At 40.9% G+C, this 27451-nt stretch overlaps 1 protein-coding gene across 1 annotated transcript in view; it reads right to left on the bottom strand.

Annotated features, from left to right (window-relative positions):
* Positions 1–27451, bottom strand: part of CCDC39 (coiled-coil domain containing 39) — a 1972012-nt gene that overhangs the window by 118568 nt on the left and 1825993 nt on the right. Inside the window, exon 19 of the mRNA XM_044070181.1 lies at positions 16742–16833. Within this exon, the coding sequence (XP_043926116.1) occupies positions 16742–16833 (92 nt within the window). The remainder of the gene's footprint in view (positions 1–16741; positions 16834–27451) is intronic.

Here is a 27451-nt window from a genome sequence, read left to right as displayed (position 1 = left end):
ACCCTGGAACTAAAACCATGGCAAATAGAGCAGGAATCCTGAAACTGTACCGCATTTAAGCAATATACACAACTAGTATGCCCGTCACAGCTATAGACATTTTCTGTGTACAGGAGTCACACTTCTTGAAGCCTGACTACTTCACTTCTTTCCCTTCCTTGGACATAGTGGAAACACAACCAAAACAACAACACTGTCTAGGAAAAAACTATATTAAAGATAATAAGAAAGGCTACCAAAAAACTATCCAACTATTAAGCACACCATACAAAAAGCAGGTAAAAAAAAAAAAAATGGGCTAAAACCAGAAAATGAAGACAAACCCTCTAACTTAAATGAGTTTGGAAAGGATAAGCTAAAGTTTTAGAGATGGGATAGGAGTTGTAGGCCTAGCAGAAAGCGACAGCCAAGCACAACAGAACACAACGAGTGAAAAATCAGAAGATTAGCACAAACTAAAGTCTAAATACACTTTAAATAGCAAGGCAACAATAATTATGTCAAAAACTATTAGAATAATAGAATATTATGATCAAAAGAAATTCACTTAGCCTGCGCTCAGTGAGAAGCACCCAATCTAGTTTAGCAGCAAACAAGATCTGGGTAATCTTCCCTAGGCATTATGGGATTGGCTATAGCCTCGAGCCAGTGAAAGCTCACGAGCTTTAGCAATAAGCCGAGTCGTAACCAATACTCGGTTCAGAACCCAACCAGCAAGAATGAAGGATAGATGGGACAACATAACATCAGATTTTATGGTATACCCCTTGCCCAGTCATGGAAAGCATGTCAATTTCATTCTTTGTATAAGGGAAATTGCTAGAAGGAGCCACAGATGTGGAAAGTCAAACAAAATATTTGTCACTTACTATGATCTTGGCCACCTGTGCCAAACATGGTCATAATAAAAGCACAAACATGTACAAACCTGGGGACATTGCCAGTTATATAAACGTGCATACTGCACACAGAAGCAAAACAAAAGGGTACCAGAGGCACCAAACTATGAATGAATATATCTATGGTCACCAGCTGAAACACTGGCGAATACTGCAGAAACATTAGAGACAGGATACTGACATCTGCACTCCTCAAACCACTGACGCTGCTTCCAGGAAATACATGGTGGCATATTCATTACATTGTTTCAGCATGCTGAGGATTTCTCTCTATGCAGTGTTGGTAGATGTAAAACAGTGTGATTTCAGCTGACAGACCATATAAATATTACTTGGGTATGACAGTAAGAAAACTGCCTAAGAAAACAAAGAACTGTCTAGTTATGAAACAGATGTTCATTGTCAAGTTGCAACCTAATCAGGTATCCTGTAAATGAAATGCAGATGCACAAATTGGTGGGTCACAGGATGGGACCATCTGAAAAAAAAAAACAATTCTACATGTATGGTTATTTAGAACTCCTGCTAGTTTGCTTACTACAGCAATAAGGTTGTCAGAGGGAGTATACAGTACATAATTCATATGTGACAGTTACGAAAAAGCACTTTAACAGTGCAACAATGACTGTGCCTATATAAGCACTCCTAACAAAGCACATTAACCACTTTCATGGCCTGCAGTCATGACATAACAGCACACCAAAATCCACTGCTTGGAAATCTGCTTACCCGGCATGTAAACATTATGTCCTTCAGTGATTTTGTATGGACAAGAAAGGGCATCAGATAATAAGAATTGCTTGAAGTGGCTCACAGCAGTGAATGCTTTGGCTTCAAACTTGAGAACGGCAGCTGTCATCTACTACTCCTAAGCATTTCTTTTCTTTTAGTTGGATGGAGAAACCCACTGGACACAAGATCTCCTTTTCATGGGTAGACCAGGAGCACTTTCTGGTCAAGTAGCTTGCTCACAGTCACACATTAGGCAAATGGAAGCTGAAGGAATCAAACCCTGTACCACAGGAAGAAGCTTGTTAACAGCTCACTGCCTTAATTCTCTGCAGTACTTGCTGCTTCACATCATAACACATTGTGTAATGTATAACATTTTTGTAAGGGGACGTCTATTATCACTTTATGTTGAGCAAGAATATTTGCATAGTGTAGTATATATTTTTTAAACAACACAAAGAATGAACCATCTAAACGTGTAGCCAAATTATGCCCCTAAAAATTTTAGCCAACACCATACTCTAACTATAAATACTTGGTGTGATATCAGTAGCAGAGATGGGCAAGTAAAAAATAACTTGAATAAGTTAAAATATTAACATATTCAAATTATTTAAGTTATTCCATGTCTGTTTGTCTCTGTTACTAGATTTTACACTAACTGCAGTCAAATTATTGCTAAATTCATGTTCACTGGCATTCAGTTTGAACTTACCCTAAAAACCAAGCTTTAACTCAAACTGTTGCATTCAGAGAATTGCTCTTTTGCCAAGATACAGTGATTTCACAATTAATTATAACAGTATTTAGGTGGAGATGTCTCCACTGTGGGGTATCGTGAGCTTTGGCCCTTGTATATAAAAAGAAGTTATGTACTTACCATAATGTTCCATGTGAGTTGTTCATCTCACCTTCATTCTTACTGATGGGTTTGGAGCCGATCCTTGGCTCCGACTCGGCCAACTGCAAGAGCTCGAGGTCTTCAACCAGCTTGAGGCCAACTTCCTATTCCATGATGCACCTCAATTTTCCCTCGGATATTGTTTGCTGCCAACTGGCTACCTATAACTATTAATATGCCACTCTAAGAACTGCATAAGAGAGAATACACAATAAATAAAAGAAGTCTCGGACCTGAAGTAGACTGGATGGGGGTTGGAGGGTATCGGGACATAAGAATGAAGATGAGATGAACAACTCGCATGGAACGTTATGGTGAGTACATAACTTCTTATGTGAAGTTGTTCTATCTCGGCGTTCATTTTTACTGATGGGTAGCGTCCCAAGCACCATCTTTCTTGGGTGGCTCATTGGAGAATGCTCTTTAGAACAGTGGAACCAACGGAAGCTCTGTCCCCTGAGGGCTTATCTACCCTGTAGTGAGTGATGAAGGTATGAAGCCTTGACCAGGCAGCTGCTGCACAAACAGTATCTAATGGTAACAGCAGAGAAGGCTGATGAGGTAGATACAGCTCTAGTAGAGTGGGCCTTTATTCTTTGTTGTAAAAGAGCATTCACTGAACTGTAAGTGAAAGAAATACAATCTGATTAACCATCTTGACAAGGTGACTTTTGTCACTGGAGCACCTTTTTTGGATTCCAAAAAAGAGACAAAGAGCTGTTCTGTTTTTCTGAATTGTTTGGTCCTGTCCAAATAAAATCAGAGGGCAGAGCATGAACATCAAGTTTGTGCAGCATGTGCTCTTATTTTATTTGTGTATTTAGGGAAGAAAACGGGCAATTCAATAGATTGGTTAAGATTTGTTTCTGTACAAACTTTGGGTAAAAATGATGGATTAGTTCTAGGCCAGACTCTGTCATTATGGAAAATCAGAAAAGAAGGTTTGATGGTCAAGGCCTGTAACTCAGAAATTCTCTGAGCAGAAGTGATAGCTATTAAAAATATAGTCTTCCATGAGAGATATTTCAAATCACAGGATGAGGCTGGCGAAAGGAGGTAATATAATTAGGGAAAGAACAAAATTTAGATTCCTTGGCATGGCTAGAGTTTTGACGGGTGGTCTCAAATGAATAGTATCCTTGAGAAAAGCTTTAGAGAGTCAATGTGACATGACATTAGAACCTTGGACACCAAGATGAAAGTTTGAGATTGCTGCTAGTTGATCTCTGATGGTAGCTGCACTGGCTCCTACTTAAAAAGTTTAGTCAGAAACTCCAGAATAGATGAAATTAAAGCTAGGTATGGATAAATATCATTCTGGGATGCCCATATAGAAAATCTCTTCCATTTGCTAAGATATAATTTTCTGGTAGATGATTTATTAGAGGATGTTAAAATATGTTGAGCCTCGGCTGAGAGGTTGTGAATCCTGGCTATGTTTGGAATTGGAGCAGCCAAGTTCTCAGTTTGAGGGAGTGAAGAGAAGGATGAAGAGCCCCTGATGAATGGGTCAGAAGATCCAGAACCGGGTCCAGGATCCAAGGTTCTTCATATAGATGAGGCTGAAGGAAGGGAAAACAAATTTGATGAGGCCAGAAAGGGGCTATTAAGATTATGGTCCTTTCCAGAGTCTTTGCTTTCTGTAATACTTTGGGTATTAGAGGGAAAGGAGGAAATGCATAATGGAAACCCAGGGGCCAACTGTGAATCGGTGCATCCCTTGGGGCATCCTCCGTCGGGGGGGGGGGATTAAGGCAAAGTAGTTGCTGCATTTCATGTTTAATGGGGTTGCAAAGAGATTGCAGCAAGGCTGGCCCCATCTGCGAAAAATGCTTTCCGCTACTTGTTTCTTTAGGGACCACACATGAGGCAAAAGAATTGCCCTGCTTAGCTTGTCTGCTATCACACTGGATTTCCCCGGGATGTGCGTTGCTATCAGAAAGCGCTGGGTGGAAGTTGCCCACTGCCATACTCTCAGGGCCTCTCGACACAGGGGATAAGATTTGGTTCCTCCTTGTTTGTTTATGTAATAGACCACTGAGATATTGTCCATCTGAATTGCAATTTTTCCCAGAGGGAGAGAGTCTTGAAATGACTGCAATGCTAGGAGTACTCCTCTCATTTCCTGGACATTTATATGCAGGTGAGCCTCGTGCTTCTTCCAAGAGCCTTGGGCTGTTCTTCCCTGATAATGCCCCGCACCCTATCAAGGAAGCATCCGTGGTCACCGTGGCTATAGGAGTGGGTAGAACAAATGGACGGCCTAGAGTTACTTGTTGGGATGTCAGTCGCCACTGAAGGTCCTTCTTGCACGTTTTCATCATTATGATTTGGTGTGACATTGGAAATTCCTGAAAGGACCATTGAGAGAACAGGAGCCACTGTAGTACTCGCATGTGCATCTGACCCAGAGGAATAGCTATGATCGCTGCCGCCATTGTTCCTAGCAATTTGAGTACCATTGAGACTAGGGCTTTTGTCTTTGGAAGAAGGTTTAGGATTTGTTTTCATAAAAGACAAACTCTTTCTGAGGGAAGGCTTAAGGTCATTGTGACTGCATTTAGTTCTGCTCCTATAAAAACGGTCTGTTGCGATGGCGACAAGACAGATTTGTCTGAGTTTATGGTAATCCCCAATTGATTGCAGAGATTTACAGTGTCCTCTGCATGTATGAGTTGATGCCTGGTGGTGGCAGTGAGGAGCCAGTTGTATAGGTATGGAAACACCTGGAATCCCAAACGTCTCAGGTCAGCCAAGACTACTGTCATGCATTTGGTGAACACTCTGGAGGCTGTAGTGAGACCAAAGGGCAGAGCATGAAACTGATAATGACTGGCTCTCAGCTGGAAGCGTAGATGATCCCTGGATGGCCTGTGTCTTTCCCCAGAAAGGGGAATATTGACTGTAGCATGACCATCTGGAACTTTGTCTTTTTTTACTAACTTGTTTAGTCTGCTGAGGTCTAGAATAGGTCTCCAGTCCCGTTTTCTTTGGAACTAAAAAGAACCTTGAGTAAGTTCCGGATCCTCTCTGGTCTGCTGGGACTGGTTGGATGACTATTTTTTTCCAGCAACCTATGGCTGCTTGTTCCCTGTGACTAGGTGGAACATCTGGTATTTTTTTTCACAAGAGGGGGCAGTGTGGCAAAGGGAATTGAGTATCCTCTGGATATGATACTTTGTACCCAGCTGTCTTTTGTTATTTTGTGCCAGGCATCTGGGTACAAAGAAAGGCGTCCCCCGACTGCCTCCAGAGATGGACAGTCAGGCCTCCTCTCAGGAGTGCTGATAGGGCTTCCCAAAGAACTGATCTCTGTTGCCCTGATTCTGCGGACCCCCTCTGCCACGTGGATGGTGTCTTCCATTATTTCCCTCCTCTGCCTCTAGAGGGGGGTTCACCATGAGTGTCCTGGAAAGAACTTTAAGATTTATGGAACCACATCTTTCCACTCCCCCCTCCTTTTGAGATAGGGTCTACTCGGGATAGAAAAACGTACTCCGAAGGAAGACAAAGTTCTTCCATCTTTCTCATTACTGGTAAGTGTTTCCTTCACTTTCGGTCCAAAAAATGACGAGCCGTCAAAAGGGGTGTTAATAAAGGAAAACTTAAAGGGTTCCACAAAGGAACATAGGTGCATCCAGAAATGTCTCCTGTAGCTGCTGCTCTGCTCATTCAATCAGCTGCATATGACACCAGACGCATGGAAGAGTTCACAATAGAATTAAGAGTAGAGAGCTGGGAAGTTACCTTGTCAGAAACCCCCGCAGCTACTGAACCCTGCAGGGTATCTCCTAGTTCCTTCAGGAGATCCCATTGTAACCTAGTGAAATATGTGAGATAGTTCAGCTATCGAAGGACAAAAGCCGCTGAACTAAACATATGCTTCCCATACCTGTCCATGATCCTGCACTCTCTATTAGGAGGATGAAAGACGTAGAAGTTTCTGATAGTTCCTTCTTGGTGGCATCAATGGGCACTCCTTTAGTTAAAAAGGTTTTTGTCTTGAGGGCAAGTTATAAATTTATTAGGCCTCCTGGGAACAGGCTCCATGGTATCTGGGGACTCCCATGCCCTCCGAGAGAGTCAACTCATCGAAGGGTGGAGACACCCAAGAGGTGAAGGGTTGAGACCCAAAAGCCTTCAGAAGGACTGACTTATCATCAGTATGGTTAAGGGATTTCTAGCCACCTCTCTGTTTAAGAATTTCTAGGATTTGTGCAAATGAGATATCCTCTGAGGGGGGACCGTGGGAACCTTTCTGACTCATCTAAGTCAGTATCCAAAGTGACGGATTCCTGTGGGGAGTCCAGATGCTTCCTCTTGCAAAGTCTCTTCCTGGGAACCTCTTCAGTGGGAGCTTCTGAAGAGGTCTTGGAAGAGTATGGCTCACCCAATGGGGCTTCTTGAGGCTCAGGATCTCTATGCTTTAATGGAGTGTGTGTTGTTGAGGTAGACACCGGTGCTTTAAGGGAAGGAGCTGCTGGTACTGACGAAGTGGTTGTCAATGTGGACAATACCCTCCTCATGGCCTCGAAGGCCCCTCAGTCCTGACGCGAGAAATCCCCTGGATCTGAGGATTCAAGGGACTCTCCTGGCACCAGGACAGAGGGCTCTGAGCCCAAGGTCGGAGCTGAGGCAACAAGAGACAAAGTCGGAACCGACAAGTCGGTTCGACTATCCTCCCCGAACCCGTCCAGTGAGTGTTGGCTCCGAGATCCCTCGGTCGGCACTGAAGGTATCAGGGCAGTCGGGGCTGACAAACCTAAGGTAGGTGATGGCCACGAGAGCTCCACAATCATCTGTTCTGAGCTCTCTGGCTCTGAAACTTTGAGGCAGATCCGAGTAGGAACAGAAGATGGTGGGGGAACTTGTGTCAGCTCCGAGGTTCCAGGGGTCGGAGCCGATCAAATTTTTGCAAGCGCCGGTATTTGCAAAAGTCTTTTCATGACACGGTCCACATCGAAATCAGAAAGTTTACTTGAGGCCCGAGAGGAATATGTGGATGAAGCCACTGACTGTAAGATGGGGGATTTCAACGTAAGAGATACCAGCTCCTAACCAAAACAACTGTCGGCTCCATTGGCTGTAGAATCGATGCTGAAGCTTTACTCAATCCAGTTTTTGGAGTCAACTTTTTCTTGGCTCCAAAGACGTCTTTGAGTGTTTGTCAGACTTATCTGGTGACTCTTGGAAGGAGGATTTCAAAAGACCTCTATCTATAAGTTTCCTCTTCCTCTCATGCAACACTCTAGCACTAAAAAAGTGGCATATTGAACAGCTTTTTTGTAGGTGCACCTCACCTAAACAATAGACACAGTCAGTATGTCCATCAGTGATGGACATCTTTTGTCCACATCTTGGGCAGTTTTTGAACCCAGACTTGGATTTCTCTTTCTCCTGATGAGACATCCTATCAGTAATCAACAGAGAAAAACTTCTATATGTGTAAGAAAAACACTCAGAAATATAAACAGTCTCTAAGCTATGAGTAGAATATACACACACACATATATATATATATATATATATATATATATATATATATATATATATATATATATATATATATATATATATATATATATATATATATATATATATATATATATATATATATAGAGAGAGAGAGAGAGTTGGCCTTGAGCTGGTTGAAGACCTCGAGCTTTTGCAGTTGGCCAAGTCGGAGCCCAGGATCAGCTCCAAACCCATCAGTGAGAATGAATGGCAAGATAGAACAATTTCACATCACTATTTTGTTCATTTTTTTTAATGCAAAGTTTTATGTCATGCTTGATAAAACAGCATTCAAAAATGTAGCTTCAGTCATTAACACTAAACAGTCTGAAACTGGCACTGAATTTATCATGTACTTTCATTTCATAAACATGTTAATTTTTTTTCTTCCTTATTATATTCTTATAATGAAATATGGGCCTGTAAATTATTATGACTTGCAAATTATTCTAATTCACTTTTGAAGGGAAAAAGTTATTACTGAAGCCATCATTCGTTAAATCTCATATTGCCCGTTTAATTCAATTCAAGGTTGTGGCAAACCTGAAGCCCATTCAATTACCAATATTTTACTAAAAAAATAACAGAAAATACTGCTTATTCTACAATAGACTTCTAAACCTCACTACAATACATGTTAGCAACATGATAATAAAATGAGTCATTACTTAGATTTTCAATTCAATACATAGCCTCTTAGCACTAAACTAAGTAAACACAACATCCACTCGGCTCAGTAATGCATAAATAAATAAGTAAACATCCACTCAGAATCAGAGCTGCTGCTGCTGCATAAATAAATACAATGAGCTGCTCAAAATATCTGCTTACCTGCTGTATAATCTCTTACTTACTTGTTGCAGTTGAATAATAATCTACTATAATATATCCACTCTCGGCTTCTGAGTAAACATACATCAGTCCACTCAGCTCCTGGTGTGTGCAGGCAAAGTAAGGTTTGACTGTTCGACATTAAATATCCACAGAAGGCCGTGGACGTCAACAGTCTGGGCGACAAGGCACAGACATGACGTGAATGGATGGGAAAAGTTCCACCTGGGGAGGACCGATCCTCACACCCCCCTTAGCTATGTTACTGGGTCCAGGGTGTTTGTGTTAATAAAATCCAAAAAACATTTTTCCTTTGAGTTAAAGGCAATGTATGTTTCCCAGTCTATAAAGGGATAGTTAAAGTCTCCCATGAACAGGGTATTTGGTTGAATGGTGAGCACCTCCAGGAGGTCTATCTAAGAGTTGTGAGGTTTATGGGTCATACAGGGAGACATATCACTGGCCAGGACATGGTAAGGAACCTTGTCTATTGAGACTTGGATGTTGATGATCTCCAGGGCATCATCCTGCTTAACAAACCTGGAGTTGTATTTGTTGCTAATGTAGATCAAGGCACCTCCTCCTTTAGCTCCCATCTGTGCTGCTGTTGGTCTAAGTGTGTGGAAGACAATGTAGTCTTCCAGTGCTGGAGTACTTTCTTTGGGTTTAAACCAAATCTTGGTATCAGCACAGATGTCTACATTCTTCAGAGTGAAGACTGCTTCTAGGATGTGGAGTTTCTTGTTCAGCGTCTTAAGACTTTTTTCTTTTGCTATGTTGACAGTTTTGTCATTTTGACATACCCTAAAAAAGCCTCTAAGGGGATAGATAAAGTTTTGCCAATATCAGAAAGCCCAGGGGGACAGGTGCAGACCATCCTTGGCAAGTCAATGTTTTCTGTTAACCATGTCCTCCCATGCTGACAGATAGTAGATTCCCCTGCAGTGAAACTAAGCCATTTATTAAAATCAATCATTTTCTGTTCATACTATAACATGATCCTTGGTGAAGGCAAAATGCTGCTCAATGCAAGGCATTATGGATCTCTCATATTCAGAGAGATCCATAATGTCTCTTTTCAAATAATCCAGTGAGGTATGTCTCAGGTCATTTACATCCATATGGACTATGATAGAATCATATTAGTAGCTGTGGTGCAGTGATTTGAGTGCATGTGTGATACTGTGGATCCTAGCCCCAGAGAGGCAACTAACTGTTTACTTCTCCTTGTCTAGCTTGGTGAGAGTACAAATGGAATCCACTATGACAAGAGTATTAGTTAAAGTGTTTGCCTGCCTTATGGGCTTTGTCCTTAGGGGATCATTCTGTGTAGGCTTTTGCGTGGTGTTAGGTGTTGCTTTTGGTGTGTGCTTTAGTGATTGTGGAGGGTGGGTTTTGCTGTTTGACATCTTAGGAGGTCTTTGAAGTCTGGAGAGGTTTCTTTTAAGTGCCTCAACATAATAAGGTCTATGTGTGTGGTGAGCAGTGTGTGTGAAGGATGTTGTGTGTTTGTTTTAGACAATCTAGTTTGTAAGCATTTGCCTCCAAGGAAGTTATGTATGTAAACCTCTCACATACTGTGTTAGTTTCTTTAAGGATTAAGAGGTTGTCTGAGTACATAAGACAATTGCTACAATGTCTTAGGATGCCCATATCTAACAAAATGGCCACAGACACATTAGGAAATTGCAAATCCATGTTGTCAGGACCTGTAGTAGATTTGGGTTATTATGGTTTAGTGACTTGAGTTTACAGAGGTTACCTGAGTAGTGGCTAGGGTTAAGGCTAGATGTTAGATAGTGCTATGATCTGACATTAGTGCTGTTTGATGTGGTAAATAGCTGCCCCTAAGCTTACCTCCAGGCAAAGCTGTTACAGGTTTAAGTCCTAAGTACTATCTTTTGTGATTTACTTCTATACAGGGTGCTGCTAACCACCACTGCGTGGTGAACAGCTCCACAAAAACATGCCCAATTTGTAGCAGATAGGAAAAAGCTTCTCTCACAAGCTGGATGATCCTAGAACGTCTTAATGTAAAATCACAGCAAAAGTAGCTCTCAAGTACAGATTAACACCAAACAACTAAGTCTGTAAAAAGGTCCCTGGCTGATGAAACAATCTCACTTTAAGCCACCCTTCTCAACTCAGCTTGACCAGGCTGCTTTAGTTCTACCACTAGAATAGTGTTCCTAGTCTTCTTAATGTAAAAGCCCACTTTTGTTAGCCAAAAATGAAAAGGCAGTAAGTAGCTACAACAAATAATTGTCACTTTAAGCCCCCTTGTGTGTTTCCCAATTCAGACAGACCCGGCTAACTTTTTTCTGCCAACAGTATTGCAGTCCCAGTTTTCTTAGTTAATGTAAAAACACACTTTAGTTAGCCACAAGTGAAAAGGTACCAGAAACAAATCTAACAAGTAGATACAAGTAATTACAAGTTGATTCAAAAGTAAAAAAGCCAAAGCAATGTCTTTCAGCTTTTCCCGGTTAGGGTTCGCCACAGCAAATCACCGGCCCGCAGACTGATTGGGCAGTAGTGTTTTTACAGTGTCGAGTTGCCAGCCCAGAGCCTAACCTTCCCAGAAAGCACACACATACACACACTCACCTATCTGCATATCTTTGAAACTTATTCGACTGCAGGGAGGACATGCAGACTATGCACAGAAGGAGCACCGGCTGAGAAATGAACCGGAGAACCTCTTGCTATGAAGGGACAATGCTAACCGCTGCATCAGAGCGGCAGATCAAAGCATTTAACAGACTGAGCTACTGAGTCACTAAAAGTAAATAAGCCACCAACAAGGAAAACACACACACACACACACACACACACACACACACACACACACACACACACACACACACACACACACACACATTTTAAGGCAATTTCCAAGCACACTAACAGTCTAAGGAAGGGCTTTCTCAACTTCTTTAAGTAATTAGTGAGATGAGCAGAGGAGACTGGGAAGAGCTTCTAGGGTCAGATATACAGTAGGGTTAGGCAGCTCAAAAGGGTCTATATTAGAACATCGAAGTTTTAAAAATTCGAATGTTCTAATATCGAATCCTATTCAGCGAAAGCTGAAAATATCGAAGCAACAGAAAAAGAAATTTTTTCCTAGGAAAAGAATTCGGTTGTCTGTTTGTTGCTTCGGTACTTTCAGCACTGTGGTGGAAAGTTATGGGTCGGGTTCAGGTAAGTGTGCGATTGAGTGCGGGTTAGGGTTAGGGTGCAGGTTAGGTATGTGTGTGATTGTGTGGATGTGAGAGTTAGGGTGGGTTAGGTGAGTTAGTGGTAGGGTGCGGGTTTGGTATGTGTGTGATTCTGTGGACGTGAGGGTTAGGGCAGCTTAGGTGACTTAGGGTTAGGGCATGGGTGAGGTGAGTGTGCGATAGTGACGGACCTTAGGGTTAGGGTTAAGTGGATAGTTAGTGGTGTGTGTATAGTTTAGTGTAGGGTTAGGTTAAGATTTTAGGTGTATGTGTGTGGATTGTTTATTTGTTTGGTGTGCTTGTGTTGTGTTTATGTGTTTTGGAAAAGCAAATTTTTTCCCTAGGAAAAAAATTGCTGTTCTGTATGTTTGATGTTTTCAGCTTTCGCTGAATAGGGGTCGATATTAGAACCTTCGAAGTTTTGAAACTTCGATGTTCTAATATAGACCCGCTCAAAAACCTCCAAGTGCAAAAGCATAACAGGAACAGGATGGGTGGATGAGAAGCAAATAAGAGAGCGGGTAAAAATGCAATAAAATTAGGGCCCACTCAGAACACCTAGGCCCAGCACAGAAACCAAAAAGCACTGCAGACTATAAAAATGCCTTAACTTAACTGCTTTAACTTCAGATAAAGAGCAAATACAACACACAAAACTTAGTTAAAGGGTATAATAAGTGCAATATTTTAAATGCAGTTTAAATGTACTTTCCTGGATGCAAAATGTAGTCCAAATGTTTTGTTTTCAAGCTTCCAAGCTTTCACCAGTCCCTAGACGAAGACATCTGACTGCCTGTGTAATGCATTTGGCATTTTTTTGCACATGGTTAGAGGAGTCAAGCATTCAGGTAGAACAAAGACCAAGGCAAGCCTCAGTTTCCATAGTCAGTAATTATTAAGCAATATTAGTGGTAGTGCATTCCTTTCTCAGGTGGGAACTACTGTGGGAAAATTATTCAGGTAGCAAAGGATCAAAGTTTACAGTTTTTCTGCTGCCATTTCTCCACCAATGTAGTAACACTGTTTAACAGGCAAAGGTAAGGTCTGTAGACTTCAAAATTGGGAAAATAAACAAAGCTTTTCTTTGGCTTGAAGAATAACAGAAAGGATAAATGATTCTTGTACACAAATCTTTCAGGCAGTAAACAGTGAGTAGTGAGTACACATGAACTTTCATAGTTCTGCTTTTGGGCATACTTTCAATTAGCTTTTCCCAACAAAACAGCTCAGTACTTATAAAAGTAAAGTTCAGTTGATTCCATCCAGCTTTCAGCAGAAATTATACCTCTCAACTGTCCAGATTTTCACAGAATGTCTACATTTTTGCCTCAAACTTTTGATCTTTTCCTCATAAAATTTGTCATTTTCTGACAAATCACTGAGGACTGAAGTTCCTAAATAATGGAATACATTTGAGTTTCAGACTTGATACCCTTCAGAAAATGTATGCTAACATGATTCCTGTTACTCTAGCAACTTTCTAAGAGCAATATTTAAAACCTGTCCCTATTTTGGGGCCTTTGTCCCCTCATTACTGTAGGCTTTGTCCAGATTTCCTGCTTTTAGAGGTTGTGAGGTATGGCAGAAACTGCAATGTAGGCAATTCACTTATGTTACACAAGGGGAAAGTTTCTCAAATGCAAAAAATAGTTTCATCAATATGGATTGCAGACATGCCACAGTTAATTGGAGCCTGTGTCTAACCCTCTTCTTCAGTAATCTTCATTTCTAGTAGCAGTAACCCTTTTGTACTCTGACTACAGCTAGTTAGAGCCTAGTTTCCTTGGAGCTCTCCACACACACACACACACACACACACACACACACACACACACACACACACACACACACACACACACACACACGCATATCAGGGAGGCTTGTAGCACATCCTCAGTGTCTGCCTTAAGTATCAGAAACCCCCATATGTCCAAACTCTAGCAACCATTCCATTCTCAAGTGTGGCCACTACAGGAAAGCTCCTGCTGCTTCCTTCTGCATTATCAAGCCATCACTGCCACCAGCATAATTCCTTGCTAGTGAGGATACAGCGCTCAGCATATGAAGGGACAAAGGATGTCTGTTGGGCAGATTTGGTTGAAGGGTAGCGTAATGTTCCCTTATCTTATTTCTCTGCTTTGAATTCTGTAGCTTACTTTTTTGATTATTCTTGCAGTGTCTACCTTCCAAAGCTCCCACTCTGAGAAAGGCAAAACAGGCAGTAAGCCTCTCATTTTTTACTTCTGACAGATGGTTCAAATTGCTAGCATCTGTGACAGTCCTTCACATTGTGGTCCTCTATCAGGTAGCAGCAACTACAGTAATGTGTGGGTCCTGGAATATAAGATGATGACTCCAGGAGTACTAAGAAACATTATGTTTTTTAGGTAAGAATATAGGAACTTTTTATGATAAATATCAGCAATGTGTGCTTAACTGTGCAAGCAGAATAAAAGAAATGGGACATCAACCAATGTGAGCTTGAAATGTAAATATTATTACCAGGGTGTGTTTAAATAAAAAAGTCCCATCTGTGAACCATTGTGGAGCATTTATCAGGGTAAAAGCCATACAAAATGTTGCTCGTCTTGGTTTACTATTAAGGACGAACAGGCGGGGGTAGTTTGTTTGTATGTTTTATTACACAGAAACACATCTGGATGGATAGCAGCAGTACAAAATATAAATGAATTGATTAAGAGACATACTACACAGACATACATGTTTACATCTCAACAGCTTACTACAAAATGGCAGGAAGGGTCAGACGTGCTCAGTATTTATACACTTGTTCAAGCCCCTAGAAAGCTTCTTAAAGGTATACATACATATTGATCTACAAAAAATATTAGAGATTTGCCTACAATAGTAAATGATCCCACACAGAACATTTTTATTCTCTTTATTTAATTTATATGATCAAGGAAACCATCAGAACTCCCCCCTCTATCTGTATCAGCACCCCTACCCCACTGCCTCCACTTACAGATGGTAGGGTAAGAGCCAACCCATGCATATCAGGGACCTGTCTTTCTCTGATACCTAATTTTCCTACTTAAGTTGATATGTGTTCTATGTAAAGTGTGTGTGTGTGTGTGTGTGTGTGTGTGTGTGTGTGTGTGTGTGTGTGTGTGTGTGTTCCTCATTGGTGGCTTGCTGTTTACAATGCTGGCCCATTGATGCATGCCTAGTTTAACTCACACAGCAAATCACAGCTACAGTTCTACCTTCTGCACAGCAGATTAATGCACATATCCTGGACCACTGCAGCTTGTACCTGCTGCTGATCTCCATCACATGACAGTACTGAGGAGGACTGAGCACCCCCTCCCCAAAGATGGATAAGCTTCACAATACTGCTTACCCCCACTCCTCCCTGGCTAACTCTAACTCAGGTTGCTAACTGACCCAAAGTCATCCAAGGTCAGAGTAAGGGTTACATCCACCTATGTCACAGAGCTGCATAACTATGTTTAAGACACGTGATAGTAGCACTGCTTGCCAACAGCATCTTTCTTATAAGGACAAAAAATATTAACTCAAGGATCTTTGTGCTAGAGGCTTTTTTTCTTTATGCTTTCCCTCTCTGCTTTGCTGACCATCAAACCATCCCCTACTGGACTCAAGCCTATTCCTTTCCCAACAGAAGGGACCAATAAATTTGCTGAGGCAACAGTCATTCAGAATGGACTCATAAAGGCAGTCAATGGAGAGTATGTGCTCTTTTCATTTCAGCAATGAATGTAACAGCAATGTAACTAAACACCTTCTATGGCAGTGATGTGAGCACTCAGTCACCACAGAGATGACCTACAACCCCCCAATCAATTGTGCTCACACCACACATGCAGACAATGATTACCATCATTACTTTTGGTGCTACATACACCCCCTAACCAGACCATCTCCCTCACAACATTAAATACCTCTGCTCTCCAGCCAAGGATCCATCTTCGGAGCAGTGGTGTGAAATGGCTGGAATCACTTCCACCCTCGGAATGGGCAGTCTCATTCTTCTTGTTTCCTGCCTGTGAAGTTAAGTGCTCATCCCACTAATCCAATTCATGCAATCTGGGCTGTAGTCAGGAAATCTATCCCTCTACACCACGGGTGTGGCTTGTGCTGCAGACTTCTGCCAATTTTTCAGATTGAAATTTGATGGTTATTCTGAAAGATGTGTTTATGCGGCTGTACACTTTTTTTTTAATCATGACCATGGACACTGATAAAGCATGACAATATGATCTAGCAAAATCTCATAGATATTTTTACTCCAGTTCTACCCATGTTATTCAGCACTAATCTCCTCTCTGCCCTCATCCTCAATAATTAAACAATGTCTTACTTGTACTACCAATTAAAGGAATTTCGCACACATTAATAAAAAAGTGACTATAAACACAAAATACACAGACATAAACCTTCCAGAATTTACCGTTGTCATAAATCATCCTTTAAAATGAAGTTTATTAACATTAAAGTAAAAAAATCAAAGTTAAACAACAAAAACTAAATGAAAACTTCGACAGTTAAACTGGTTATATAGGCAGGCTGTGGTAGAATTATTAAAAGCAAAGCAATTTTCTGATACCATTTATTTTTTTGTTTTTCTTCTATAATTAAGAGAAATTATAGGATATACTGACCTCAAAGATGATGCAGAGCTTCGTGCCGATGTAGGTCTAGAGCTTTGTCGACTGCTGGGTGTAGAAACAGTTGTAGGTAGTTCCAAGCCAGCCTAAAAAAATACAAACAGTAAAGCTTTAGAGCACCACTTACAGATAATGAGTGCTGCATGATTTTTTTAAATTACTTCACAACTTTCTATACTTATAAAATGCATAACAGTGGGTGCAACACTGAAATAATATCAGTATAGTCAAATATTTACTACACTGGAACAGTTGGACAGTAGTTAGTTATATCACTTGTTTTTCCACTTCAGTTTTGGCTGTATTCCCTTCTGTGGAGAGAATAAATAGGCTTCAAAGGCAGAGGCATAGCTGGCTTCTTGCAGTTTTGTTGCATCACTCACCAATCTAGTGTCCCCATGTTCTCAACATCAGAGGAAAAAAGGTCCCTTCAATCTGGCACCCTTCAACAGCAGAGGAGTGCCAGATCCTAACAACCACCCATTGTCCCTCATTCTCTCTACATGAGAGAGAGAAAAAGTTAATTTGATCTGGTGCTCTTTAGCACCAGAGTTGCACCAGGTGATAAAGTCCATCCTCACACTGAAGCTCTCTAGATGAGGGCTAACACACAAAAAATAATTAAACAAAAAAATGGAGCTACCAGTTGTACCCCCTAACATATTGTGTGCGGGGTGGCTGCCCCTTTTAGCCAACCGCACACTAGCTACATCACTGTTCACAGCATTTGGTTTTACAGTCTGGTTCTTGGCTAGATTGCCTTCTGTGCGGAGTAGGCAGGTTCTCCACTTGTCCTCATGATTTTTCTGGGTTACTCAAGTTTCCTCCTATATCCTAAAGAAATATCACAGGAATGGCATTCCTTAAAATTGCCACTTGATATACATGCAGCATAAGAGGCATTGTGGGTGGATGTATGTCCTGTAATGGAACCGTAACCCATTTAGGATGAACTTCTGTGCCTTGAACCTACTGACTGCCAGGACAGCATCTGGCTCATCTGGGACCTTTTACTGTATTTAAGGGGGTAATCTGAAAATGCATGAATGAATGCAGTAACATAGATGATTTCTACTAGCCATTTCACACAAAAATGGTTCAAAAACATGCTGATCACAATACCATTTTAACCTATTCCTGCATAAACTGCCAACTTATTGTTAGTGCTGCTGTTAATGATTGTTACTGACCTTCTGCATATGAACATTTTGATATTAATTATATATCAGATTACTTTTCAGCAGTTATACACCTAAATTAAATAAATTATTGTGATCAGTCACTAGATCATAACACATTCAGAACTAGTTCAAAAGCTACAATCAGATCAGTAGCATTGAAATTAGTGAATACATGTGAAACTACAAAGCATCAGTCACATTAGTGAAATATGGTTCTGCCAGAAAAAGATGCTGAGAAATACTGGACTTTTGCTGACTTTTTTAAACTTGTGGGTGGGCTGCAAATAATACACCACACTTTATATCATTAATTTTTAGAAGACAATAAAAAGGAAAAAAACTTCAGGTAAAACAATGTTTGTTCTTATTAGTATTTGTATAAAGCATTTAATGATATAAGCCCCATGTTATACAGTAAAGGAATGTTGCATAGTGTGTAATCAGGAGTATTTTCAATGTGGGTTTAGTCTTTCCAGTGACTGTTGTATGTATTGAAGATGTTAAAGTAAACAAGTGCTTTTTTATTTGGTGCAATTGTTCCTATCTGGAGGGTTAAACTTAATTTTTGACAATGTACATAGTTTTGTGTGCTTGTTCTGAGTTAATATGGGGTGGTGGTGTTTTGAAAATGTGACATAGGATTTTGGGGAAGGGAGGCAAACATCTGACAAGATTAATAGAACAGTGATAATCCAGAGAAAAGCAGAATGTAAGAAAATACCACTGTTGTTGGTGGGTCTTGATGCAGAGAAAATATTTGACAGAGTAAGCTGGGATTTTATGAGTAGGGTAATGGAAGCATTGCCATTCCCTGACACAATAATAAGGTTACTTGGGGGATATATCAGGGATTTGAGGCGAAAATTAAAGTGTGTGTGTGGGTGTGTGTGTGTGTGTGTGTGGGGTCCCTCTCTGATAAGTTCTGTCTGAACAGAGGAACCAGAGGAACCAGGCAGGGGTGTTCTCTTTCCCCTATGTTATTTGTGTTATATTTAGAACCATTGGCAAAGAAAATAAGGGTTCAGAAATTCAAGGATATAATTGGCATGGTGTTCAAGAAAAGCTGACTTTATTTGCAGATGATATTTATCATTTTGCACCTGAAAAAAAACAGAAAATGACCTATCAGCGTTGTGGAACATTCTGAGACACTTTCAAGTCTTTTGGGGATACAAAATTAATTAAAATAACACAAAGGCTATAGCTGTAAACTACATACCCACACATGAATTAGTTCAGCAATACCAGTATTTATGCAGACAAGACAAAATGAAGTATTTAGGAGTATGCATTAAAAGAGATTCTGTTATGGCAGCTAAGGATATGTGCAAAGAGAACAAACAAAAGATAATACAAAAAACTAAGAAACTGGAAGTCATTTTCATGGATACAGATAGTAAGATGCAATCAGTGGAAATGTTTTCAGTCCCTTTATTTTTAAATACAGGTCAGGTATATTTTTATCAACTAGAGGAGAAGTGGTGAACAATAATTAATAAAGAATTGAAGGAATTTATCTTGGAAGGGAACAGGGCAAGAGTTAAGTGGGATTGATATGAGTGTAGGCAAAAAGAAAGGGATATGCGAAAGACCTGCTCTTGTAGAGTTTTTAGTTTAGGATTTTTGCTTGGAAGCGTTTGCATACATATTTTTATATCCCATGCAGACTTCAAAGAAGTTTTTCTTGGGTAGATAGCAAATGTTGGAGGTGTGATGTGGAAGAAAGAGGGATTTGGGAACACGCATTTTGGGTGTAATGAGTTGGCAAACTAAAATTTCCTTGCAGAGTACTCAGTTAGAAATATTGGGTGAGCAAATGGTTGTAACTAAGGAAAATGAAAGTTATGAACTTAGCTTAAAGATAGATCCATGTCGTCTGATTTTGTGCAGTTCAACACATGGGTTGTCGAATCAGATCTCAGCACCGACTCTGAAGCTTCTTTCGATTCTTGGGCTCTGAATTCTCCCCTACTCATAATTTCCCCTATACTCCACCCTAATACCTAAGATCGAGTTTTGCTCAATGCAGCACAAGTATCTACATCTGTGTACGTATGACAATAGTAGCAATAAAATAAAGGAGGGGAGAGAAGGCAACAGTCAGAGCAGGACTGTCCACAGACAGAGAATTAAGTAGTAATGACCTGATCACCCCAAAATATAGGAAGGGTGAAGGAGGTGGGAGGTTGAACCGGACGAAAATCACACAATATGGATCTATTGCAATGGTAAGTACATAATTTTCCTAGCCAATGTTGTCTAATTTCATCCAAATAAACTCATGTGACAGATTCCTAAGTTGTCTATCTGGGTGATATCAAAGAAGGAACATTCCTGAGGATAGTAGTGCCAAAAGAAGAACATGATCTGGATTGTACATCCAGTTTATAATGAGAAAAAAAGGTATGGATTGTGGGCAAGTTGCTGTTGTACAAATATCTTCAGTGGGAAGCCTGCTGGTGAATGTTGTTGAAGTAGAAATTGTTCTAGTGGAATGAGTTTTAGGTATAGATAGTAGAGCCAATTACTTTTTATTATGGACAAATAAAATGCAGTCTGACAGCGATCTAGAAAGGGTAACTTTAGTGGCAGCTTTTCCCAATTTCTGTTTTGAAAGGGAAATAAACAATTGATCTGATTTTCTGCACTGCTTTGTCCTATGAAGATAAAATATTAGTAGGAAATGAACATCTAACAAATGTAACATGTATCCACCCTTGTTAGAGTATCTGGGGAAAAATACCTGTATATGTATGGATTGATTTAAGTTTGCTTCAGATGCCACCTTTGGAAGGAAGGAAGGATACATTAGTTATAAGAGAGACCCTGTCCTTGTGAAAAAAACAGATGGGGAGGTTTACAGGAAAGCACTTATAATGCCCAAATTTGTCTAGCTGATGTAACTTCTACCAGAAAAAAATGTTTTCCATGTCAAAAACTTAAGTTCTGCCATGGCTGCAGGTTCAAAGAGTGGGTACATTAGAGCCTGTAGCATAATGGTAGTATCCGTAGGAAGACCTGGATCACTAATGGGAGGATATAAAGAAAGGGTCCTTTCAAAAAGGCTTTAGAGATATTAAAGGAAGTAATTGAAGAATCATTGTGGCCTATGCGGAAGATGGAGATAGCAGCCATTTCAGCTTCGATGGTGGAATAACTGGAACCTTTGTCAAAGAGTTCAGACAAAAATTCTAAGATGGCTGGAAAAGAGGCTGAGAAAGGGTCCAAGCTTTGGAGACTGTCTAAATGGAACATCTCTTCCATTTATTACGATGTACCTTTTTTTCTGGCTGGTCTCTGAGAAGCAGATAAGATTTTGACTACTGTTGTGGGAAGCCTGGTGTCTCTGGCTATAGTTAAAACTGGAGAAACCATGTGGTTAGTTTCATGGATGTCTGGTCTACAGAAAGTAGTCTGGATGGGTGAAAAAGAAGGTCTGGATAATGATCCAACATCCATGGGGGATGTACAAGTACAGGCCAGAGGAAGGGAAAGGAGGAAGCAATAAAGATCACACTGGCCTTGCACTGTCTGGCTTTCTGGATGAATTTGAGAGGAAAAGTATACAGGAGACCCGGGGTCAACTGTGGACCAGAGCGTCTCTTGGTGATTGACCCTGTGGAGGGATCAGGGTGAAGTAACTGCTGCATTTGTTGTTGAAGGGAGAGGCAAAATGGTGCAACAAGGTTGGTCCTAGTGAAGGAAGATCAACGTTGCCACAATGGGTTGAAGGTCAACTCATGAGGTGTCAGGATAATCCTGCTCAATTTGTCCACTAATACATCAAATGAACCTGGGATGTGAATTGTTATCAAAAGCAGTGTGAAGACATCACCTATTGCCAGACCCTCATGGCCTCTTAACAAAGCATACAGGAATGGGTTCCTTTATGTACCGTAGTACTGTCATACTGTCTGTGTGTATGGATATCACACCCTGTGGAGGAGATTCTGAAAGTCCTGAAAGGACCACCCTCATCTCCGAGATGCTGATGTGTAAATTAGCCTCTGTAGGTGACCATATACCTTGGACCATCCTCCCTTCGAAGTGCCCCCCCCCCACTAGAAGGAAGGCATCCCTGATTACTAATGCTACCGGTAAGTCCATGTGAAAGGGGCAACCTTTTATCATAGAATATGACATAATCCACAAGACAGTGTCTTGTTTGCAGATTTGAGTTACTTGCACCTTTGTACATAACGAATGTCTGTTCTGAGACCACTCTACCTCTACGGTCCATTGGAATACTCTAATATGGTACCTGGCTAGAGCAACCATCACTGTATAAGCTATTAGAACCAACAGCCATAGGATCAGTTTCTCTGGGGGGGTGAAGGACAATAAAGCACTTGCATCGCTACAAGGTGCAACAATAAAACCCTGCTTTGGGGAAGGCTGGCAATCTGTAAGTTGGTATAGAGGTGGCATCCAATGAACTCTTGTGTTGGCATAAGGTGGCATTTGGGAAAATTAACTGTTATTCCTAATTTCTGCAACCATTGAAACACAAGGTCCAGATGGTGTAATAAAAGATGTTCAGAGGCACCAGTTAGGAGCAAGTCATCAAGATAGGTGAAAATGTGGAACCCTAGTAGACGCAAGTGCGCTGTCACCACTGCCATAATCTTGGTGAACACCTTGAGACTGTGGTGAGATCAAAAGGCAGGGCTCTGAACTGGTAGCGACTAATTCCAGGACAGAAATAGGAGAAATGTCCTGGAGTGCTTTTTTATCTTTACATAGCATTAAGTGCCCTGGAGATCTATCGAGCACATCCAATCATTCTTCCTCAGCAGCGGCAATATGGATTGCAGAGTGACCATCCAAATTTTGACCGTTTTACAAACTGTTTCAGGTAACTGAGATCCAAAATTGGTCTGAGGTTCCCCCATCTTTTTAGGTAATAGAAAGAACCTTGAGTAGATTCTGGATTCTGACTGGTGTTGGGGGCAGGCTGGATGACTCTTTTTTTCAAAAGCTTTGAATTTCTACTGCTGCTGGTTCCCAGTGAATAGGTGGAATATCAGGAATGTTCCTCTTTTTCTGAGGGAGAAGTATAAAGGGAATTGAGTAGCCACTGGTAATTATCTTTAGCACCCACAAATCTATGGTTATACCTTGCCAGGCTTGAGGGTGTAAAGACAAGCAACCCCCCTGACTGCCTTCAGAGTGCAGCAGTTGAGCAAGTGTTTAGGGATGCTGGTAGGGCTTCTCTGAGAAAGGACCAAAAAAGCCCTGATTGTGCGGTCAGCCTCTGCTTCTATGGTGATGTCCATTAGAATTACCTCCACCTCTGCAATGAGGAGGCCTATCTCCAGGAGAGTCTTGGTAACAGCTCTGAGATTTTTAGAACCAAATTTTCTTTCCTGTCCTCTGACTCCCAGAAAAGGATCTTTGAGGAGTGGAGAAATGGATTCCCACAGCAGAGAGTGTCTTACCATCCTGCCAACTCCTGGTAAGTGTGTCTTGGACTTTGGGTCCAAAATGAGTGGATTCAGCAAAGGGGCATTGGCAAAGGACATCTTAAAGTTTTCTGCAAAATCACAAAGATGCATCCAGGCATGATGGCATATGGTAATGACAGTGCATGCTGCCCTGGCCAAGCCATCAGCTGCATTGGAGAGTAGACGGATAGCTATGTTGTTGGTCAACTGCATGGTAGATAACTGGAAATCAACTGTCTGGTAATATACCCGAAAGGGATTTGGAAATTTCCTTAGTTAGATCCTTCTGGAATCTGGGCACATGAGCCAAATAATTCTGTGATCTGAGAGCAAATGTTGCTGAATAATAAGTCCATTTTCCAAACCAGTCTATCTCCCTAGACTCCCTGTTACAGGGATATTCAGAGGAACTTTCTTTTGATAATTCCTTTTTGTGGCTGCTGCTGCCACCATAGCACCTATTGGAGGACATTTGCACCAATGTTCTTTATCTTTGGGAGCTGCAAAATTCTATCTGCTTTCTTAGGGATGGGCTCCACTGCATCAGTGTCCTTCCAGACCCATTGCATCATAAGAACAATTAGGTGATCAACAGGAGGTACCACCCAGGATGATGGGCCAGAAGCAAAAGCTGGTGAATGGTCTTGGGTAGAACATCCTACTCTCTGCTTCATCAGTTAAATAATTTCATCTAAAGTGATGTCTTCTGAGGGGGAACAGGAGGAGCCTTCACCTTCATTGAAATCAGTGTCTGTCCTGTTGGGGTTTTGGAGGCATGGAACTGGTTAAGGGAGGCCTCTTCTTAGGCATAGCTAAGACCCTGTGAAAAACCTTGGAAGATGCAATCAGCTTTAAAGACCCACCCCTGTCTAAGGACAGCAGAGATTCCTTGGTGCCGATGTACGTGGACCACGAAGGTGACCTCCGATCTGAGCTGTGGACAGCTGATGCTCTGAGAGGTAGGGAATTCTTCAATAATCTCAGTGTCAATCCCTCCCATCGAACCACCTTTGGCTCTGAATCTATCCCTGATCTGACTGTCTCAGAGTCGAGAGAGAAAGGGATGCTGTTGACATTAAGTAACTACTACTGTCAACCCCGACGAAGGTGCCTTGGTGCAGGATGGAACCTGAGTGACTGGTTCCAGTGTAGGGTGAATCAGTACCAGAGAAAAAAATGCAGGGTAGGTTGGTCCAATACTTGGCACACCATGCTGGATCAGAGTCTTGAGAAACTTCCGGATCACCCTGAAAATATCCTGCTTAGTGAGACTTTGAAATGGCCAGGAGACAGAAACCACAGAGGGTGGTCTAGAAAATCTTCTTTCTTGGAGAATTGGAGAATGCAGTATCAAGCTTACCAGTTCCAGCGAGAACTGGGGCCAAAGGGAAGAGGAAAGGAGCTGATGGTTACAACCTCTTAGCTAACTTAGGATACAGTACAACCAGTAACTTCAGACCTGGAGAACATTTCCTGGCTGAATTTGAGTCACTTTTTTTGTCTGAGTTGTCCTTTTCCTTGGTTTTCTCCTTGGACTTAGACCTTTCTCAATTTTCTTTGATGGAGAAACAGAAGAAGAGTCTGTAGAAGGTGAAGCCCCTGTCTGTGGGGAGAGCAGTCTTTTTGCTATCAACTTCTCACATCTGGTCTGAAGGGCACTGGCACTAAAGGATGCACAGGACTGGTAATATGAATCTAAATAGAAAGGACCGAGACAGTAAACACAAAGCAAATGAGGGTCTTGAGGTAGTTTGTACCCACATTGAGCACACTTTTTGAATCCATGAGAATCTGACATGTCAAAAAAGGCAGCAGACTTGGATAATTGAAAGCTATAAAGCAACACCACCACCCTATAATGGTATAAACCAGCAAATAATTTGCTGACTACTTATACAAGGTCACTATGAAACCTATCAAACTACACTATATGCTATATAATTACTAAAACCAACCTACAGCTCTCTAACCCTACTCACTAAAAAAAATATCTCTAAAACACTAAAGACACACTAAATCTTAAGATACATTTACAAAAGAACTAGAGAGTTCAAGGAATCTTCGGTAGGGAAGGAGTAATGCTTAAGATCAAAATGATATGCTTTGTAGTAAGGAGCCCTTGAGCACCAAAGTCTTCAGTGGCAAACAAGATCTAAGGTATTAGGATGGAGTACAGTGAATTATGGGTAAAGGAGGAGTCACAGCCCTAGAACTGAAAGAAGCCTCACAGTCTGTGCCGAGGTTAGATCCAGTCAGATCTGACAACCCATGTGTTGAACTGGATGAAAATAGACAACATTGAACTGATTCCTTTGAGCTAGGACACAGAATCTGAATTGCCTAGATGCAGTACAGCCTTGTTAAGTTTAATTCTGTTGGCTGCCAAAAAAGCAACAGCATTTGAATTACTGAATATTGTAAAAGAGATAAAAGAACTGGAAGAGGGATCTTAAGAAAAGGGAAACTAGCAAATTACATAGAAATAAATGGGAATTTTGGGAACAATACATGCAGAATAATGTTTAGGAGGAGGAGGAGTGAGGTTTAAGGGAAGAGCAATTTATGTAATATTGGACTGATGGTAATTATAAAGAAAGAACAAATACATAATATATGTAAAGGGAAAAAATATTAATATGGTTTGTTTTATTTTTTTATTAATACATGTTTACTTACGTCTTGAGTGATAATTTAATAAAGGTATTTAAAAAAAAGCCACAATATAAATGACCCTGACAACTTTGCTGCTTATCGATATACATATGTCATAACTGCTAAGTATGGATTTCATCTACAGTACAACAGTAGGAGTAAAGAATATAGTTTTCAGTCCATTTGTGCTTATTTTATTGGTGAGACATATTTAAAAAACATCTGGGAATCCAGTCTTGCAAAATAAAATGTTACAGGATTCTGGAAGGTTAACTACACACACACACACACACACACACACACACACACACACACACACACACACACACACACACACACACACACACACACACACTGTGATAGTATCTGTAGATTCTAGCTATCTGAAAACATTTTCACTTGACTGACATCTCACAGCAGTATACTAACACGTAATAATGAAGCAGGCAAATGCAGCCATATATGAGAGTGTGTAAAATATCAGAGTAAAGAAAACTAACGTAAAATATGGTCTGTGCTTCAATTCTTTTTTAAATTCAGACTGTTAATGAGCTATATTTCAGCTCTGTAAAATATGTAACAAGAAATCATTTTCATCATCAACTCTATTTTCCGTAGGGTCTGGGTATTGCATCAAATGCCACCATCTTTCTTGATTCAATGCTACTCTTCTACTTTCTTTGATGATCTTGCCTGATTGTTGCTGGTCTTCTCTCATGCAATTCATCCATCTCTTTGCTGGACATCCCCATTTCTTTGCTGCGGTGTAATATGTTGTCTTTGATCTGTGTAATTTGAACTATTTTGGCTTCTGCTCTGATGTCATAATTATTTCTGTCACACACTGTGCATCCTACCACCCATGTCATGCACTTTATCTCCATAACCTCTAGCTTCCTCAACTGCTCGGCCTTCAATGCCTAGGTTTCTGTACAATACAGAAGTACTGGTTGCATCTGTTTTGTACACCTTACTTTTCAACTTCCTTGGCATTCTTCTGTCACAGTACGCCTGACACACTGTGCCAGTAGGCAGTAGCCCCTCTGATTCTAGCTTTGACTTCCTCATTCTAACTTCTCTAAAATCACCCCTTCCATTTACATGAAGTTGCTAACCTATTCCACTATTTTCCTTTCTATCTTAATTTTCAGCTTCTTGTGATTTCTCTCAATTGTTGTCATGGCAACTGTCTTTTCTGAAAGCCGCTTCAACCCATGTGCCTTCAGTTTTGAATTTCATTATCCTGTCATTAGTATTAATTCTTGGGCAGAGTCTGCAGCACTGTGGATCTGCCCTCCCCCCGCCAACCTGCTTGCTAATGATGTCCATCAACAGTATAAAATCCAGTGGGATAACAGTTGAACCCTGATGCAGACCCACTCCCAATAACCCCTCTGTGAGTCCAAACACTGTTTATATTTTTGTCA

This window comes from Protopterus annectens, chromosome 4.part1 (genome assembly GCF_019279795.1).
Source record: "Protopterus annectens isolate FY-2018-M chromosome 4.part1, PAN1.0, whole genome shotgun sequence".
Lineage (NCBI taxonomy): Eukaryota > Metazoa > Chordata > Ceratodontiformes > Protopteridae > Protopterus > Protopterus annectens.
The sequence above is the reverse complement of the archived record's forward strand: the minus strand, read 5'-3'. Positions and strand labels throughout refer to the sequence as shown.